Source organism: Salmo trutta, chromosome 5, assembly GCF_901001165.1.
Source record: "Salmo trutta chromosome 5, fSalTru1.1, whole genome shotgun sequence".
Taxonomy (NCBI): domain Eukaryota; kingdom Metazoa; phylum Chordata; class Actinopteri; order Salmoniformes; family Salmonidae; genus Salmo; species Salmo trutta.
Window position 1 is genome coordinate 9681502 of NC_042961.1, and position 17789 is coordinate 9699290.

At 42.3% G+C, this 17789-nt stretch overlaps 1 protein-coding gene across 3 annotated transcripts in view; it reads left to right on the plus strand.

The window, feature by feature from the left end:
• The first annotated feature begins 885 nt into the window (after positions 1-885).
• Positions 886-17789, plus strand: part of LOC115193626 (atlastin-2) — a 36194-nt gene continuing 19290 nt past the window's right edge. Inside the window, exons 1-7 of one of the 3 annotated variants that reach the window (XM_029752456.1) lie at positions 886-1030; positions 5995-6365; positions 11046-11189; positions 11375-11479; positions 11647-11697; positions 11800-11856; positions 11976-12068. In XM_029752456.1, the coding sequence (XP_029608316.1) occupies positions 958-1030; positions 5995-6365; positions 11046-11189; positions 11375-11479; positions 11647-11697; positions 11800-11856; positions 11976-12068 (894 nt within the window). In that variant the 5' untranslated portion in view covers positions 886-957. The remainder of the gene's footprint in view (positions 1031-5994; positions 6366-11045; positions 11190-11374; positions 11480-11646; positions 11698-11799; positions 11857-11975; positions 12069-17789) is intronic. The other 2 variants (XM_029752457.1, XM_029752455.1) reach the window with 2 other exon arrangements.

A 17789-nucleotide genomic window follows, 5' to 3' on the forward strand; every position in this document is an offset into this window, starting at 1 on the left:
AAGAATTGTAAAAGGATTCCGCCATGTTTTAAGTGTGTGCAGACGAACAGAGTATACTGAAGAACGGTGTGTAGAACGACAACAGTGTTGCAATTCTGGTGGGGATCATGATTCTGAGCTCCTGGAGTGCCCTGTAAGGGTGAAGGAGATTAAAGTGGCAAAAGTTAGAGCAGTCTATCGAATCTCTTATGCGGAGGTGAATAAAATAATTGAGAAAACAAGTGATGGTAGTGAAGATATGGTAGTGGATACACCACAGCCTGTAGTAAATGTTTGCTTCCAGACAAAAGATACCCTGTGTGGATTTTGTTGTGTTCATTGCCACAGTGATAAACTGTACAGCACAAGTCTCAAAGAAGTCTAAGAAACTGGACATTATTGTGGCTGCGGCAGAAAGGTTTTTGTGGACTTAAGGATTTTACATCTGAAGACTTGCAAGGGGTACTGGTGCCGGAAGACCCGCCCTCCCAGGTTCCCCTTGTGCCTGTGTAGGGATCAGATCGGTTGTATTTTTTACCGGAAGAGTTGTTAGAATTATTTATGTATTTCTTTGGTCATTTTTTGGGTAGTTTGTTCAGTTTTGGTGGGAATCCTGCATTAAATTGTGTGATTGCCAATATACCATAGAAGAAGACGAAGAAAAATAAGAGTTCTTTAGGCTGTTGGTCTCGAGTAGGATTTTCTAGGGTAAATAGTGAAATGGGGCGGTGTTTTTTTATTTAAAAAAATTATATATATATTCTTAGATAGAGCTAATAGTTGGCATGGTAATTTTTCCTTTTCCACAATTTTATAGTACCTTATCACAAAAATGTAATGTAGGCAGGCCGTGAACGGCCAAACACTCCAGTCAGTACAGTAGGTGGCGGTGTAATGGATGCGATCCAACAACACAATCCCAAAGAAGAAAAAGGGTTCTTTGACGCAACTACGTGGGATTATTTTAAACAGGACAAGATGGCGGAGGTTAGCGGGCTGAGGAAACGGAATCATTTCGAACAAAACCGCAAAAGACATGTCTTTGACGAAGGTAATGTTTTTTTATTTAAGGAGAATATGTGGAACTGGATAGTAATATTGTGACATGTACCTCGTTCGGCGTTGTTTCTACTGAGTGCCGTAACCTCCAGTAGGCAAAATAGTAACGTATGTTTTTACTTTTACAGGGACCCAGCCAGTGAAGGGTTTAACGTTTTTGTATAGTTAATTTAGCTGGCTAATTCGCGCCCGCCAGCCCTTACTCTCACCTGGCCGAGTCTGTCATTTTCGGACCGCGAGTGTTGCCCGCTGTTGAGTTGCGTCTATCCCATGGTCCGTTCAATTCTGAATGCTGATTGGTTAAAACTGCATTCCAGCCGGTGTTTCTCCCACAAGTTACCATCGGCTAAATCTATGACATTAAAATGCCTATACTCTGTTCCATCCGACTAAGCAATCCACTGTCTCATAAACCCAGCCAGGCAATTTATAAACTTGATCTCTCTCTATAAAAACCATCTAGACATTATCTCGCATTTCTTTTAGACTAACATTTGGTTTTCAACAGATTACTGTCGGTCTCCAACATTTCCAACATTGTTTCAATATTCAAATTGGAGTTCCAGCTGACCCTTAGTAATGAATGAGTTGGGATGAGAGAGAGGTCGGCAGCTTTTCCTCAGCCAGTCGAAATCGTGAATCAGCATGATTTTTATGGACATAACAGTCAATAGAAAACAACAGGTAAACGAACCGAAGTGCAGCTAGTTTGAAGTCTTTCCAGCTTCAGTTTGAAGTGGTTGTTTGGTTAGCTCCTCTGAACAAGTGTCCTGACGAGAGAGCACATTTTCTATGCCAGGTGAAATCGCGCATCATTAGCTCATTGTTATGGATGTATCCAAATAAATGTCACTAGAAAACAGTTTATGCAAATGCAGCTACTTCAATGTTATTCTGGCACAGTTTGACGTGCCTGTAAATTAGCCATAGTTGGCTAGCTAGCAAGCAAGGGATAAGAACGTTGCCAGCCAGTATGGTATTCATACTATTTCATCCTACAACAATATATAGTCCCGACACAAATCTAGGGTTGCTACCCAAGCCGGCTGGTTGTTCGTTCTATCGGTTCGGTTGCCATATACGCGATCCAGTCGTTGTCTTTTTGTTCTGCATCTATGGACGCGAACTAATCGTAAATAACCTTTTCAATGAAAATATGTAAATCATTATTTAAATATGTTGGTGACCCAGTTGTATAAAAGTGATAATGCCCTGGAAGCCGGTGCTTTGAGGATATATTGGCACAGTTTGCGTTGTGCCTAAGACCAAGCCTTAGCGGTGGTATATTGGCCATATACCAGACCCCCTCGTACCTTATTGCTTAAATAACACAGTATATTGGCACTGTAGAAGTCAATAGCTTTAGTTCCTTCTTACATGCTTTGTTTGAGTTGCTTTTTAAAGCAAAGGTCGAATTGAACATTTGGGGAAGAGGTCAAGGTGTAGGGTAGTTCTGTGTGATTGGGACAGGTGCCTCAATAGACTGAGTGATTTGAGGAGCGGATGTCGTCAACCTTCTTTTCAAATTGGTTTACAAAGTTGTCCGCAGGGGAGGATTAAGGAGGGAGGAGAAGGTGGAAACAGTTTCCTAGGGTTAGAGGAAGAAGCTTGACATTTATTGATAGAATTGGCTTTAGCAGAAGAGAAGGTAGAGAGGAGGGAGGGAAAGGATGATGGGTCCTCTGGAAGTTTAGTTTTCCTCCATTTTCAGTCTGCTGCCTGCATCCCTGTTGTGTAAGCTGGCAATGAGTCACTCAGCCGTGGCGCAGAAGGGCAGGGCCAAGCCGGCCAGGAGGAAAGGGGACAGTAGAAGTCATAGGATGCGGAAAGGGAGGAGAGTCTGGTCGAGGCAGAATCAGGAGACGAGAAGGATTTAGCAGATTTAGCGGCGCACATGTTTGAACTCTCACTTTTGGATTGAGACAACCAGGAACTAACTCCCTATTGTTTTAAAGTTAGCTAGGAACTTCAACTTTCTGACTTTTCCTTGAAACCAATATTCCTCTCTTGGAATAGCGTTTTTTTTCTTCTTGCAGATTAACTGAAACCCTCTAAACTCAGACAACTAGGCCTAATGTTATCTGGCGACCAAAGTAGGCTTAATATATCAAAAAGAAAACGCTTTGCTCCTGTGGTTTTGCATGCCCATTCTGTATCCTTGCATCAGACTCATGCAATGAACGAACAACATCAGATGCTTTTTCTCTCCCTCTGTCAGGTCAGGTGCAACAGCCATCATCAACTCTATTGTAATGTGATATAGGCTAGCTATGCGTAACCTTCCATTTCCTCAGCTGGCCTAGTCTTGGTTTCACATGGGGAAATTCCCTTGCACCCCTACCCAACACCCCTAGCTTACATCTCTCTCACTGAACAACAGTTGCAATCTGGTACAATTATTTGTGTAACAATGTTGTTTTTGGAATGTTAATGTATACAGAAATCAGTCAACAGGAAAATGGAAGGTGTTATTTTTGACATCACTTTAGTAATGGGGGTCTTTCAAATCCTTTAGCCTTGTGACATGACTCTTGTATCAGTGCAAAATACAGCTGGGTTTGTTTGTGTGGCAATAGTTAACACTCAGTGGTGCTGCACTTTGTCCTTGGTGTGCAGATCCCTTGTTGCAGTTTAACATTTGCTCTGCTTGACTCCGGTCCAGAGAGGGAGTCGTCTCTTGGAGTTGGCACCAGTCCGCAGTGTCACGACGAAGGAGAGGAGGGACAGAGTAAAGAGAGCTGTTTCAGATGTAGACCTAGACTGGCTCCATACATGGCCTGCCAGAGACCCGGATCAGGGCTGTTTCAGATGCAACAGGAGAGAACTGTGGCAAGATAAGGAATGATAAATAAGCCTGCCAATTTTAGATCTGGCTCTGTTTTCTCCAAGGATGAGGGGATTGGACTTCGCAGCCCAGTCCCTGCAGAATAGTGTCTCTGTCTCGCTCCTATGGCAGCACTGCCACTTAATTTAGCTGACTACTGCGTCGTATACCTCGCTTTGATGGACACTTTACACTGGACTGATGTTGGATGTTTAGTACAGTTGTCTATATGTGAGTAAAGTTAGGAGCAGTCTGGCCACGAGTTACAGTAGATTACCCGATTAACACAGGGACTCTTCCATGTCCTGACCTGCTAATATGCGCGTGTTGCAGCTAATCATTATTTGGACTGGTGTAAACTTCACGTCTGCCCATGTGGGGGAGATTCTGAGGTATCAGGAGCTGAGTGTATTTAAATTCAGCTTTAGTGTCACTGCGACTAAAAAGGAACTCTGGCATTGATGTCTAGCTGTAGAATAAATTCATAACCTGTCTTGTTGTGATTTTATTGTTTACTTTTTAAAAAACTTTGGAAGTGTTTATCTAACAGTCTCAAACCCACAGTGAATTATGTCTGTTGGCAGACCAGACAGCCATTATACCAGAATCAGCAGGATGCCTCTCCAGTGTAAGCTCTGCTCCGGAGAATGCTGTCCTGTTCTCTCATACCTTCTGTTCGGCAACCCCTCTCCTGGCATCAGCCATAGAGCCCAGTCAGCCCACTGTTGTTTGCCATCGGCAGAGAACAGCCTTGCGGCAAGCCCTCAAACCTGCCTTAGACAAAATCCTCACTCTGAGTTTTGGTACAAAGTGTTTGTTGTTTGATATGTTAAAGTCACATGTCTTGTAGGACTGTCAGCTCAGGAGGAACATGTCATAATGGGGAGAATAAGGTTTTTCCTTGGAATCTTGCTTGGTGTTGGGAACCGTACCTCTCCAAGGGTCTCCTTGACACAACTGTTTTTGGTTGGTAGCAGTTGTAGGATGCTTGTTTGCATGAGCACTAGCAGTCCCAAATACTTGTCATACCAGTTCACAGGGTGTCTCTCATGTGATGGGGAGGGACATCTCTGATGTAGAGGACATTTCCCACACCTGGAGGGGAACGCCTACCTTTAGACACCCTTTCATGGAAAGATTAAAAGGCCAAACAAAGCTTTTTGAAATGCTTTCACTTTTGCTTATTTTGTGATGTTGACCTCCTTGATGTCATAGCCCAATAAATCATTGTATTTGTCACATGCTTGGTAAACAACAGGTGTGGACTAACAGTGAAATACTTACAGGCTTGGACATAGAAAAGAGGCTACTGCACAGTGTAGATGCTATAGAGATTGGCCCATTTGTAGGCCTAGTACTTCATCTCATAATACCACTGGCTTTTGTCCCCCTTTCTCAGATATGTTTCCTAATACCCAAGTGTGTGCACTGCAGGCATGTGGCAATGTACTGGCGTCATACTAGAGGTTGACACAGGAGTGAAAATTTGTTCCTGTCCTGTACCATTTTTTTTCACGTATAGTTATATAACCCGATAAAAATCACTCCCGTTCCGTGTTCATTTTTAATGCTCAGAAATAACTTCCTCCATTAGCTACTGGCCTGTCTGTCCCGGATCTGTGGCCGCATCGCATTAGCAGAAACCAATACTGTTCTCAGGGCAAGCCTGGTTGTAGCTGGATTCACCTAGTCAGTCTGTCATGGAAAGAGCAGGTGTTCCTAATGTTTTGTACACTCAGTGTATAGAAGGCTCTTTTTATATATATATATTTATTATTATTATTATTAAATGCTCCACACTACATACTATTCCTCTCCTGTTCCAAACTTGACTCTAAGAACTTCACACCTATTCCTGCTGGAATCCCGCAGGACTTGCAAGACCCGCTGGATTCCTGTTCCCGTGTCAACCTCTGCAGCAGGCAACAAATACCATGTCCAGGAACTGTCATGGAATGGCCTATAATATGTACAATGCCTGATGGAAGTCCAGATGCTGGAATCCTCTAAGATAATACCCTGACTACACTTCTCTGTGTTGTCCTTGTGATGTGTAAAGTTTGAATTGCACCATGTGCACTCTCTCCCTGCTCTTAACGGCATGACACCGTGTGTCCTGTTCTCTCTCTCAGGTGCGGGTGGTGTGGAAGATGTTCCTCTGTCCCTGCCAGATCGGAAGCCTCCTCCCAGGATGGCGCCTCGGGCAGAGGTGGATAGCGAGACAGACGAGGAGTGGGAACAGGCCCCAGAGCTGACTGCTGCCGATCAGAGTCCTGTCAAGGAGCAGCCTGTAGAAGAGGTGGAGGAGAAGGCTCGGCCCATCCAGATTGTCCTGGCTCACGAAGACGACCACAAATTTGAGCTGGACACGGCGGCTTTGGAGAAGCTGTTACTGCAGGAGGCTGTCAGAGACCTTAATGTGGTGGTGGTTTCGGTGGCTGGGGCCTTCCGTAAGGGCAAGTCTTTCCTGCTGGATTTCATGCTCCGATACATGCTCAACCAGGTGAGACCGGGTGCACACTCACATATACAGTGCCTTCAGAAAGTATTCAAACAGCTTGACTTTTTCAACATTTTGTTGTTACAGCCTGAATTTAAAATGTATTAAGTAGAAGGAAAACATTGGAACTGGTCTACACACAATACCCCATAATATAATATAATTTTTATTTTTTTACAAATGTATAACAAAATTAAGCTGTAATGTCTTCAGTCAATAAGTATTCAACCCCATTGTTATGGCCAGCCTAAATAAGTTCAGGAGTAAAAATGTGCTAAATAAGTTGCATGCAATAATAGTGTTTAACCTGATTTTTGAATGACTCTGTACCCCACACACACAATTATCTGTAAGGTCCCTCAATCGAGCAGTGAATTTCAAAAACGGATTCAAGCACAAAGACCAGGGAGTTTTTCCAATGCCTTGCAAAGAAGGGAAACTATTGGTAGATGGGTAAAAAAAAAAAGAAGCAGACATTGAATATCCCTTTGAGCATGGTGAAGTTATTAATTACACTTTGGATGGTGTATCAATACACCCAGTCATTACAAAGATACAGGCGTCCTTTCTAACTCAGTTGCCGGAAAGGAAGAAAGCGTCTCAGGGATTTCACCATGAGGCCAATGGTGACTTTTTAAAACAGCTACAGAGTTTAATACCTGTGATGGGGCAAATCCAACACATCACTGAGTACCACTGTTCATATTTTCAAGCATAGTGGTGGCTGCATCATGTTATGGGTATGCTTGTCATCGGCAAGGACTAGGGAGTTTAAATTTTTTTTGTAATAAAATGGAAAATAATAGTTAAGTACAGGCAAAATAGTAGAGGAAAACCTGGTTGTATACTTTCCAACATACAATGGGAGACAAATTCACCTTTTCAGCAGGGCAATAACCTAAAACACAAGGACAAAACTACATTGAACATTCAGAGTGGCCTAGTTACAGTTTAGACTGATCTATGGCAAGACTTAAATTGCTGTCTAACAATGATTAACAACCAACCAACAACCATGATTAACAGCCCAGAGACTCCCAGCTGTAATCGCTGCCAAAGGTGATTAATGTATTGACTCTGGGTTGAATGCTTATCTAATTATGATATGCGTTTTATTTTTCATAAGTGTACAACACTTATTTTCCTTTGACAGAGTATTTTGTGTAGATCATTAAAAAAAAGAAGTAATCAATTGTAATCCTTTCTGAAGTCACTGTACCTACAGTACAGACAATTCACTACAAAATACTGCTATTTCTCTGAATCATTCATTGGGCAGATCAGCTTGAATGAAGGTTTTGCTGTGCTAAAAGGAAGAACCAATTGAACTGTCTGTTAGCTGGAAAAACTGTGTGGTTAAAAGCACTTTCTGGCAACATCAACAATCTCACGTCATTAACACACCCCTGGGTGTAGGGTTAATTATAAGGTGTTGTGTAACGCTGCTAACCTTTTCAGGATAAATCTCTGGGTTGTCGGTTCAATACCAACATTTGTAAAGCAGTTTGGAGATCCTGAATAAACCCCGTATTAGTCTTGGATTTCCAGATGAATTAGCCACCTACTGACCTGACTGCGTTACCTGTCTGATTTTACATAATGTCCTCCATCTAGGGGTTGATAAAACGTCTCGAAACGGGAAGTCTGCTAATGGTTCTAAATGGATGTTAGTAGTTATTCTTTCCTTTGGGATTCATTTAGTATTGTGAAATTCCTTCAGGACATTTTATTTTCAGCCAAATGCATTTTCCATTCTTAGACTGCTAGATAATTAGCGTTGTCTTCAGGTCATTTCACATACTGTAGTTCAAAAGCAATTTGCCTCATTAGCATTCCTTTTGCTGAAATATGAATTTCTCTGCCAGTTTCTGGGACAAGAGCTTCCCAAGGGAAGGGCATACATTACCAAGGCCGCATCACTGCATTCCAGTGCAAATTTCTAATCAGCTTCCAGGGGTTATGTTAATGTGTCCACTGTCAAGGATTTGGCTTGAACCATGTGTCGAAAGAGCAAGATTGTTTTTGAGAAATATTTATGGAGCTATAGGCCTAGATTTGGAAATGGCTGGTGTTTTCTCGGCACTGAATAAACATGGATGTATACAAGTATAATCAATATTTCTACTGATGACTTGAATCTGAGGGAGAGAGTGAGGAAGAGGACAGTCAGTCATGACCTCCATCAGGACAGCCAAGCAGCAGCCAGTGATTGCAGGGCCAGTATCACTTTACAGACCACAAAGTGTTGTTATAGCTCTGGAAGCTTGGGAAAGCGTTATCTTATATCATTATAGCTGCCTCAAACTCATTCTCACTATGTAGTCTGCTGCTAGTTTCCCTGCCTGCCTGGGTCTGTTGTTCATCTCAAGGTCTGTCACTAGTGCTGAGCAATTAACTGAAATTTCTGTTATTTTTATTTTCAAGATTTAAGCAACCAATTGACCAATGTCTGTTCAATTATTTGAATTCCATTGTTTTCCTCTGAGCTCAATGCGCACATCAGTTTCTCTAAAGATAAATCTGATCCAGCCTGAACTGTACGATGTAGTAGGGAGTTGTAGTTTCCAACCGGCCAATATTCTACATAGTTTAGCACACGAAACGTGGTAATTAACTACAATGACCATAATCCTTTGCACATCTCCTTGTCCGGTCTTTTACTTTGCATGGTATCTCTACCTGAGAATGCATGATTGAAGTGATTTTATAGTTGGTATTCTTTGCTGAACTACAAAATAGTGATTTTTGTTAGACAAAATAGGCAGCAGCACTATAGAGCTGAGATGATGACTTGGAATTAAGTAATAAAGTCATCAAATAAAACATGTGATACACACACCTGAAATATTTTATTAAAGTTGTGAAATAAATGATGGTTAATAAGTGATAAGCATTAATGGGAAGTCACTACCATGATGGAACTGTTATTAATTGTTTTATTCTGTGTTACTGAACTTCAAAAAGCACTAATTGCTCAGCACTATCTGACACACTGAATGATCTGAGGACAGATGCATAGGAGAAGTAAAGTCTGTAAAAACTTGGTCACAGTGGGGTCAGAGGAGCAGTGATTGCTAGTGTTGCTCTGAGACGACGATGCACTCCATCGCATCTAGGGTCAGGTATTCAGGATTGCTCTGATTGTGTTGCCTAAGTTTTTTTTCACAGCAACATTGAACTCCAGTCCTGAAAAAACATAAGGAACTGAAGAGATTGTTGAGCCCCCCCCATGTTAGTCTCCAGCAGGTTATACCCTTTAGATATCTTTGTAATTACGTCCCAGGCAGGTGCTATTTCGGGCTCTCGGTCTGGCCAACCTAATTTTCCTCCTGGTGTCTGCACTGTACATCTGTGATCACTCTCTTTTACGGCCTAGAATTTGAACACTTCATTCCAGTCACATTTCCTGCTGGATAGAGAAGTCTGCTCTTCTGTGTGTGTGGCAGTTTTACTAACCAATTGGACTGTTTGATGTCCTCAGAGGGAGGAGACAGAACTAAAGCTTGTTATCTGAAGTCTGCCTTGTTTAATAGCGCCGTAGTATCCTTGGTAGCCTAGTGGTTAGAGCGTTGGGCCAGTAACCAAAATGTTGCTAGATCGAATCCCCGAGCTGACAAGGTAAAAATCTGTCGTTCTGCCCCTGAACAAGGCAGTTCCTAGGCTGTCATTGTAAATAAGAATTAGTTCTTAACTGGTTTGCCTAGTTAAATATAAAATAAATTGTTTAATAGCACTTGAGTATTATCCTTGCATTAACACTGCTGCAGGATGTGTATTTTAATAGCTGTGTGATATCTATCACCACCAGGCAATTTTAGGTTAAGCTACTCTTCACCTTCTGCTTCGGAATGCTGCCAGTAGACAGAGCCAGGTTCACTTGTTAAGTAATACCTTTTAGGCATGAAATATAGCATACCATTTTGTTGAATTAGTTACTTTGGGAGTCAAATCTCATTATTGGCTTACTCCTTCAGCAACCTTGCATTTATTCTCAATTCTTGAATAGGGAAGTAATTAAGACCAGCCCCGTAGGCCACGCTCTCCCTGTAATTAAGACCAGCCCCGTAGGCCACGCTCTCCCTGTAATTAAGACCAGCCCCGTAGGCCACGCTCTCCCTGTAATTAAGACCAGCCCCGTAGGCCACGCTCTCCCTGTAATTAAGACCAGCCCCGTAGGCCACGCTCTCCCTGTAATTAAGACCAGCCCCGTAGGCCACGCTCTCCCTGTAATTAAGACCAGCCCCGTAGGCCACGCTCTCCCTGTAATTAAAGACCAGCCCCGTAATGAAGTAGTGGAGTAACGCTCTCACACTTCTAACGGACTTGTTTTCACAACAGCAGCTCATATCCTATTAAAGGTGTTCTTCAGACTTAAGTTTCTTTGTCTTTTTTACTGCCTACACTGAACTGAGTCTGACATGATGTTGCGTTTGGCATAGGCTGTGTAAAATGACCCTGATCTCAGGACACCAGTGGTTTGAATGTGATACCACAGTGACCTCCAGTGGTAGTAAGTTGCAAATGCATGTAAGAAATACCAGTATGCCTATTCCTTCCTTTGATTACTGTTGGGCTTTTTCCACATTGCCAATATGAAACACACACTTGCCTACAGGAATCAATAACTTGTTTCCTGTACTGACCACTCACTCCCTCTGTCTTGGTACCCCCCTCCTCTTACAGCAGCAGGAGCAGTCAGACACGTGGGTTGGGGCTGATGATGAGCCGCTGACAGGGTTCAGCTGGAGAGGAGGCTGTGAGAGGGAGACGACAGGGATCCAGGTCTGGAGTCAGGTGTTTGTGGTCAACAAGCCGGATGGGAGCAAGGTGAGCCCTACTCTGTGACACACACACACTGTTATTAACATTGAGAGGAACACCACAGTGACACAGTCGTGTTTTATGTATGATCTTATGTCCATCCCTGCCACTCATATTGACTGTTGTCTTCAAGTGGATTTCCATCATGTTAATGACCTAAAGGTGACCTGCAATATCCTAACCCTTGACAGGTTGCTGTTCTGTTAGTGGACACACAAGGAGCCTTCGACAGCCAGTCTACCATAAAGGACTGTGCAACGGTTTTTGCCTTGAGCACCATGACCAGCTCTGTACAGGTGAGTCTATGGTGGACCTGACTGAGTTCTCACTGTTTGATTACATACCCATAAAGGTGCACACATTGTGTCAGTTGAGTTAATGGTGTGTTGTGGATGGAAAGGGCTGGTTGATGTCAAGAACTGGCCTATGTACAAAGGATATTTCATGGTCTAATTCTTTTCAGGTGTATAACTTGTCCCAGAATATTCAGGAGGATGATCTTCAGCATCTCCAGGTATACACACCATTCCTCCCCATCTTAATGAATACATTTGTTGGTGTGTTTGAAAACAATATTAAGGCTATGGCTAACATTGTCTTTTCTCCATCTGCTTAGCTCTTCACAGAATACGGCCGGCTTGCTTTGGAGGAAATCTATCTAAAACCCTTCCAGGTGCGTTACTGTCCTGAAAATGGATATTGTTTGTTCAATATATTCAGCAAAGTTTGGACATGCACATTTGTCCTCCCTGAGCACATTCTCTCAGTAACCCTGTCTGTGTTGTGTTCCAGTCTCTCATGTTCCTCATCAGAGACTGGAGCTATCCATATGAGCACAACTATGGACTGGAGGGAGGTAAACGCTTTCTAGAAAAGAGACTGCAGGTAGGTCTGGAGAAGAGAATAGGGCCCATGATGGCTCATTTAGAATGGGCTCCTCCACATTTAAACCTAGTATCTAGTCCAGTGTGGCTTTTCCGGAGAGGACATTCCACTACAGTTTTGAACTAAATTATCTCAGCAGAATTGTAATATGAATTTTGTTCAGTGTGTCTGTGAATGGAAGGACACTCGCAGTAGTGGAGGCTGCTGAGGGGAAGGCGGCTCATAATAATGGCTGTAACGGAGCGAATAGAATGGTATCAAACCATGTGTTTGAAGTATTTCATACCATTCCACCTATTCCTCTCCAATTGTTACCAAGAGCCTGTCCTCCCCAATTAAGGTGCAACCAACCTCCTGTGGCGTGCAGTATCACTTTTAGTGGACGATCTGTAAGGTTACTTTCTAAATGTGATACATTAGTTACTGTCAGATTGTAATCAAATGTAACTTTTGGATTTAACAAATCTGATTACGGTTACTTTTGGATTATATTCCCTTTTAACCTCTAGGGGCTATGTGGGACGCAAGCGTGCCACCCCTGGTACACCCTATCAACAACAGGTGAAATATCAAGAGCGCCAAATTTGAAAACAATTAAATGTCATAATTCAAATTTCTCAAACATACAACTATCTTACACCCTTTGAAAGATAAACATCTCCTTAATCTAACCACGTTGTCCGATTTCAAAAAGGCTTTACGGCGAAAGCATAAAGTTAGATTATGTTAGGAGAGTACATTGACAATAACTGTGTGTAATGTTTTGTCAATTCAAAGACAGGTGTCACCAAAAGCAGAAAACCAGCTAAAATTATGCACTAACCTTTGACAATCTCCATCAGATGACACTCCTAGGACATTATGTTAGACAATACATGCATTTTTAGTTCTATCAAGTTCATATTTATATCCAAAAACAGCGTTTTACTATGGCGTTGATGTTCAGGAAATCGTTTCCCTCCAATAACCGCCAGTCAATCAGCACAACAAATTAAATAATTACTATTCGAAAACATTGGTAAAATATTATATTGTCATTCAAAGAATTATAGATTTACATCTCTTGAACGCAACCGGATTGCCAGATTTAAAAATAACCTTACTGGGAAATCACACTTTGCAATAATCTGAGCACTGCGCCCAGAAAAATACGCTTTGCGATACAGACTAACCGCCATTTTGGAGAGATCTAAAATCGAAAATACTATGTAAATAATCCATTACCTTTGATTCTCTTCATCAGATGTCACTTCCAGGAATCCCAGGTCCATAACGAATGTAGTTTTGTTCGAAAAAGCTCATAATTTATGTCCAAAAATCTCCGTGTTGTTAGCACATGATCTATGCCCGCCGGACTTCACTTCATGAACGAGGGGGGAAAAAATATTTACGTTCGTTCAAACATGTCAAACGTTGTATAGCATAAATCATTAGTGCCTTTTTTAACCAGAACATGAATAATATTCAAGGCGGACGATTGCATTCTCTTTTAAAACGTATTGGAACGAGAGTACCCAACATGAACTCGCGCGCCAGAGTCTAATCGGCCACCACCGTTCCATGGCTCTTGTTCGGTCAGATCTCACAGTATAAGACTCAAAACACTTTGTAAAGACTGGTGACATCTAGTGGAAGCCATAGGAAGTGCTCAACAATTAATAAGCCCCTGTGTGTTTCAATGGCATAGGCTTAAAGGTAATTCAACACATCAGGTATCCACTTCCTGTCAGAATTTGTCTCAGGGTTTTGACTGCCATATGAGTTCTGTTATACTTACAGACACCATTCAAACAGTTTTAGAAAATTCAGTGTTTTATATCCAAACCTGAACAATAATATGCATATTCTAGCTTCTGAGTTGGTGTAGGAGGCAGTTAAAAATGGCCACATGTTTTTTTCAAAATTCTCAATACTGTCCCTTAGCCAGGACAAATCCACCCAAAACCACTGACTCGTATAATTTACAGTGTAACATAACACTAACGTGAGAATTGAATTTTTTTTGTGAACAAATGTTTCATTTTGTTGTTTTAAAAAGGTTGGTGGCAACATTAAAATCTTTGTAGAAATCAGTTGCAGCTCAAGTCGACTACAAAACCAGCAATGCTCTCTCTATGGGCTAGCTAGCTAGCAAACGTAGCTACACACAATAAGTCAATATCTGCATGTGAAGTAGCTAGTTAGTGCAGTTTGTTTAGGTGATTTTACAGCTATCAGTTTAGGAGTCTCCAATCTCACCATGTTCAACCTGCAGATCGATGTGCCTTACAGAGTGGTCTGCCATTTGCAACAGCACCATACAATGCACCCTGGACTGAAGAGGCAGACAAATAGGATACATGTGTCCTCTGTTAAATTACACATTTCTTGTGGTAGGAATATTGCAAAAATATGATCAGTGGCTAATTCGAGAGGAGACAACCTCCCGTGTTATGACATCGGCCAGTATTGAAATCTCACGTATGATGATTGATGTTTTTGATCTAAAAGTCGTATTCCTTTTAACCTCTTATGGCTAGGGGGCAGTATTTTCACGGCTGGATAAAAAACGTACCCGATTTAATCTGATTATTAGTCCTGCCCAGAAACTAGAATATGCATATAATTATTAGCTTTGGAGAGAAAACACTCCACAGTTTCTGAAACTGTTTGAATGGTGTCTGTGAGTATAACAGAACTCCTATGGCAGGCAAAAACCTGAGATGCTTCTGTTCAGGAAGTACCCTGTTTGAACATTTCTTGCCCTTCTTGATTCTCTCTATCTATTACAAGGGATCTCTGCTGTTACGTGACACTTTGCACGTCTCCAATGAAGTCTCAGAGCCCGGGAAAAACAGGAATGACGTAATTCAAAGCCCTGGCTGAAGCACACGAGAGCAAAAGCTGAGTGGTCACTCAATGGACTAAGCCTCACGCTCGCGACCCGCCCCGCCCCCGGCTTTCGGTTTTTCCCTCAGTATACAGACAGGCAGATTCCCGGTCGGAATATTATCGCTTCTCTACGAGATAAATTGCATAAAAATTGGTTTTAAACAGCGGTTGACATGCTTCGAAGTACGGTAATGGAATATTTAGAATTTTTTTGTCAAATTCTGCGTCATGCTCGTGGCCGAGATTTAGCGTTGGGATAGTGTCTAGAACGCACGAACAAAACGTCGCTGATGGAACATAACGATAGATTATTTGGGACCAAACCTACATTTGTTATTGAAGTAGAAGTCCTGGCAGTGTATTCTTATAGGAAATGTGATTTTGGTGAAGGCTAAACTGTTTGGCTGTCTAAATAGCTAGCCCTGTGATGCCGGGCTATGTACTTAGATTATTGCAAAATGTGCTTCATCCGAAAAGCTATTTTAAAATCGGACATATCGAGTGCATAGAGGAGTTCTGTATCTATAATTCTTAAAATAATTGTTATGCTTTTTGTGAACGTTTATCGTGAGTAATTTAGTAAAATTACCGGAAGTGTTCGGTGGGAATGCTAGTTCTGAACGTCACATGCTAATGTAAAAAGCTGGTTTTTGATATAAATATGAACTTTCATATGTTTGAAAAATGGAAGTTTTCGGATTTTAGAGGAGATTGTATTTCGCGCCCCGCCCATCATTGGATATTGGAGCAGACGTTTCGCTAGCGGAACGTGTAGATGTAAGAGGTTTTAACTTCCAGTGTAGTGAGAGCGGCTTTATCACAATGCAATTTTTTTTTTCACCTTTTATTTAACCAAGTAGACTAGTTGAGAACAAGTTCTCATTTCCAACTGCGACCTGGCCAAGATAAAGCAAAGCAGTGTGACACGAACAACAACACAGAGTTACACATGGAATAAACACGCCAATTACACAAAAAAGTGTGTATATATACAGTGTGTGCAAAAGGCATTAGGAGGTAGGCAATAAATAGGCCATAGTAGCGAAGAATTACAATTTAGCAGATTTACACTGGAGTGATAAATGAGCAGATGATGCTGTGCAAGTAGAGATACTGGTGTGCATAAGAGCAGAAAAGTAAATAAAAACATTATGGTGATGAGGTAGGTAGATTGGGTGGGCTATTTACAGATGGACTATATACAGCTGCAGCGATCGGTTAGCTGCTCAGATAGCTGATGTTTAAAGTTGGTGAGGGAAATATAAGTCTCCAGTGATTTTGCAATTTGTTCCAGTCACCGGCAGCAGAGAACTGGAAGGAAAGGCGGCCAAATGAGGTGCTGGCTTTGGGGATGATCATTGAGATATACCTGCTGGAACGTGTGCTACGGGTGGGTGTTATCGTGACCAGTGAACTAAGGTGGAGCTTTACCTAGCATAGACTTATAGATGACCTGGAGCCAGTGGGTCTGGCAACGAATATGTAGCGAGGGCCAGCCGACTAGAGCATACAGGTCGCAGTGGTGGGTGGTATAAGGTGATTTGGTGACAAGACGGATGGCACGGTAATAGACTGCATCCAGTTTGCTGAGTAGCGTATTGGAAGCTATATTGTAGATGACATCGCCGAAGTCGAGGATCGGTAGGATAGTCAGTTTTACTAGGGTAAGTTTGGCGGCATGAGTGAAGGAGGCTTTGTTGCGAAATAGAAAGCCGATTCTAGATTTGATTTTGGATTGGATATGTTTGATATGAGTCTGGAAGGAGAGTTTACAGTCTAGCCAGACACCTAGGTATTTATAGTTGTCCACATATTCTAGGTCAGAACCATCCAGGGTGGTGATGCTAGTCGGGCGGGCGGGCAGCGAACGGTTGAAAAGCATGCATTTGGTTTTACTAGTGTTTAAGAGCAGTTGGAGGCCATGGAAGGAGTGTTGTAGGCCATTGAAGCTCGTTTGGAGGTTAGTTAGCACAGTGTCCAAGGAAGGGCCAGAAGTATACAGAATTGTGTCGTCTGTGTAGAGGTGGATCAGGGAATTACCCGCAGCAAGAGCGACATCATTGATATATATACAGAGAAAAGAGTTGGCCCGAGAAATTGAACCCTGTGGTACCCCCATAGACTGCCAGAAGACTGAACAACAGGCCCTCCAATTTGACACATTGAACTCTGTCTGCAAAGTAGTTGGTGAACCAGGCAAGGCAGTCATTAGAGAAACCAAGGCTATTGAGTCTGTCGATAAGAATACGGTGATTGACAGAGTCGAAAGCCTTGGCCAGGTCAATGAAGACTGCTGCACAGTACTGTCTTTTATCGATGGCGGTTATGATATTGTTTAGTACCTTGAGCGTGGCTAAGTTGCACCCGTGACCGGCTCGGAAACCGGATTGCACAGGGGAGAAGGTACGGTGGGATTCGAAATGGTCAGTGATCTGTTTATTAACTTGGCTTTCGTCGACTTTAGAGAGGCAGGGCAGGATATATATATATATATAGGTCTATAGCAGTTTGGGTCTAGAATGTCACCCCCTTTGAAGCTTTCCAATCTTTAGGGATCTCGGACGATACGAAAGAGATGTTGAACAGGCTGGTAATAGGGGTTGCAACAATGGGGGCGGATAGTTTTAGAAAGAGAGGGTCCAGATTGTCTAGCCCAGTTGATTTGTACAGGTCCAGGTTTGCAGCTCTTTCAGAACATCTGCTATCTAGATTTGGGTGAAAGAGAAGCTAGGGAGGCTCGGGTGAGTAGCTGCGGGGGGAGGGGCTGTTGGCCGGGGTTGGAGTAGCCAGGAGGAAGGCATGGCCAGCCGTAGAGATGCTTATTGACATTTTTGATTATCATGGATTTAT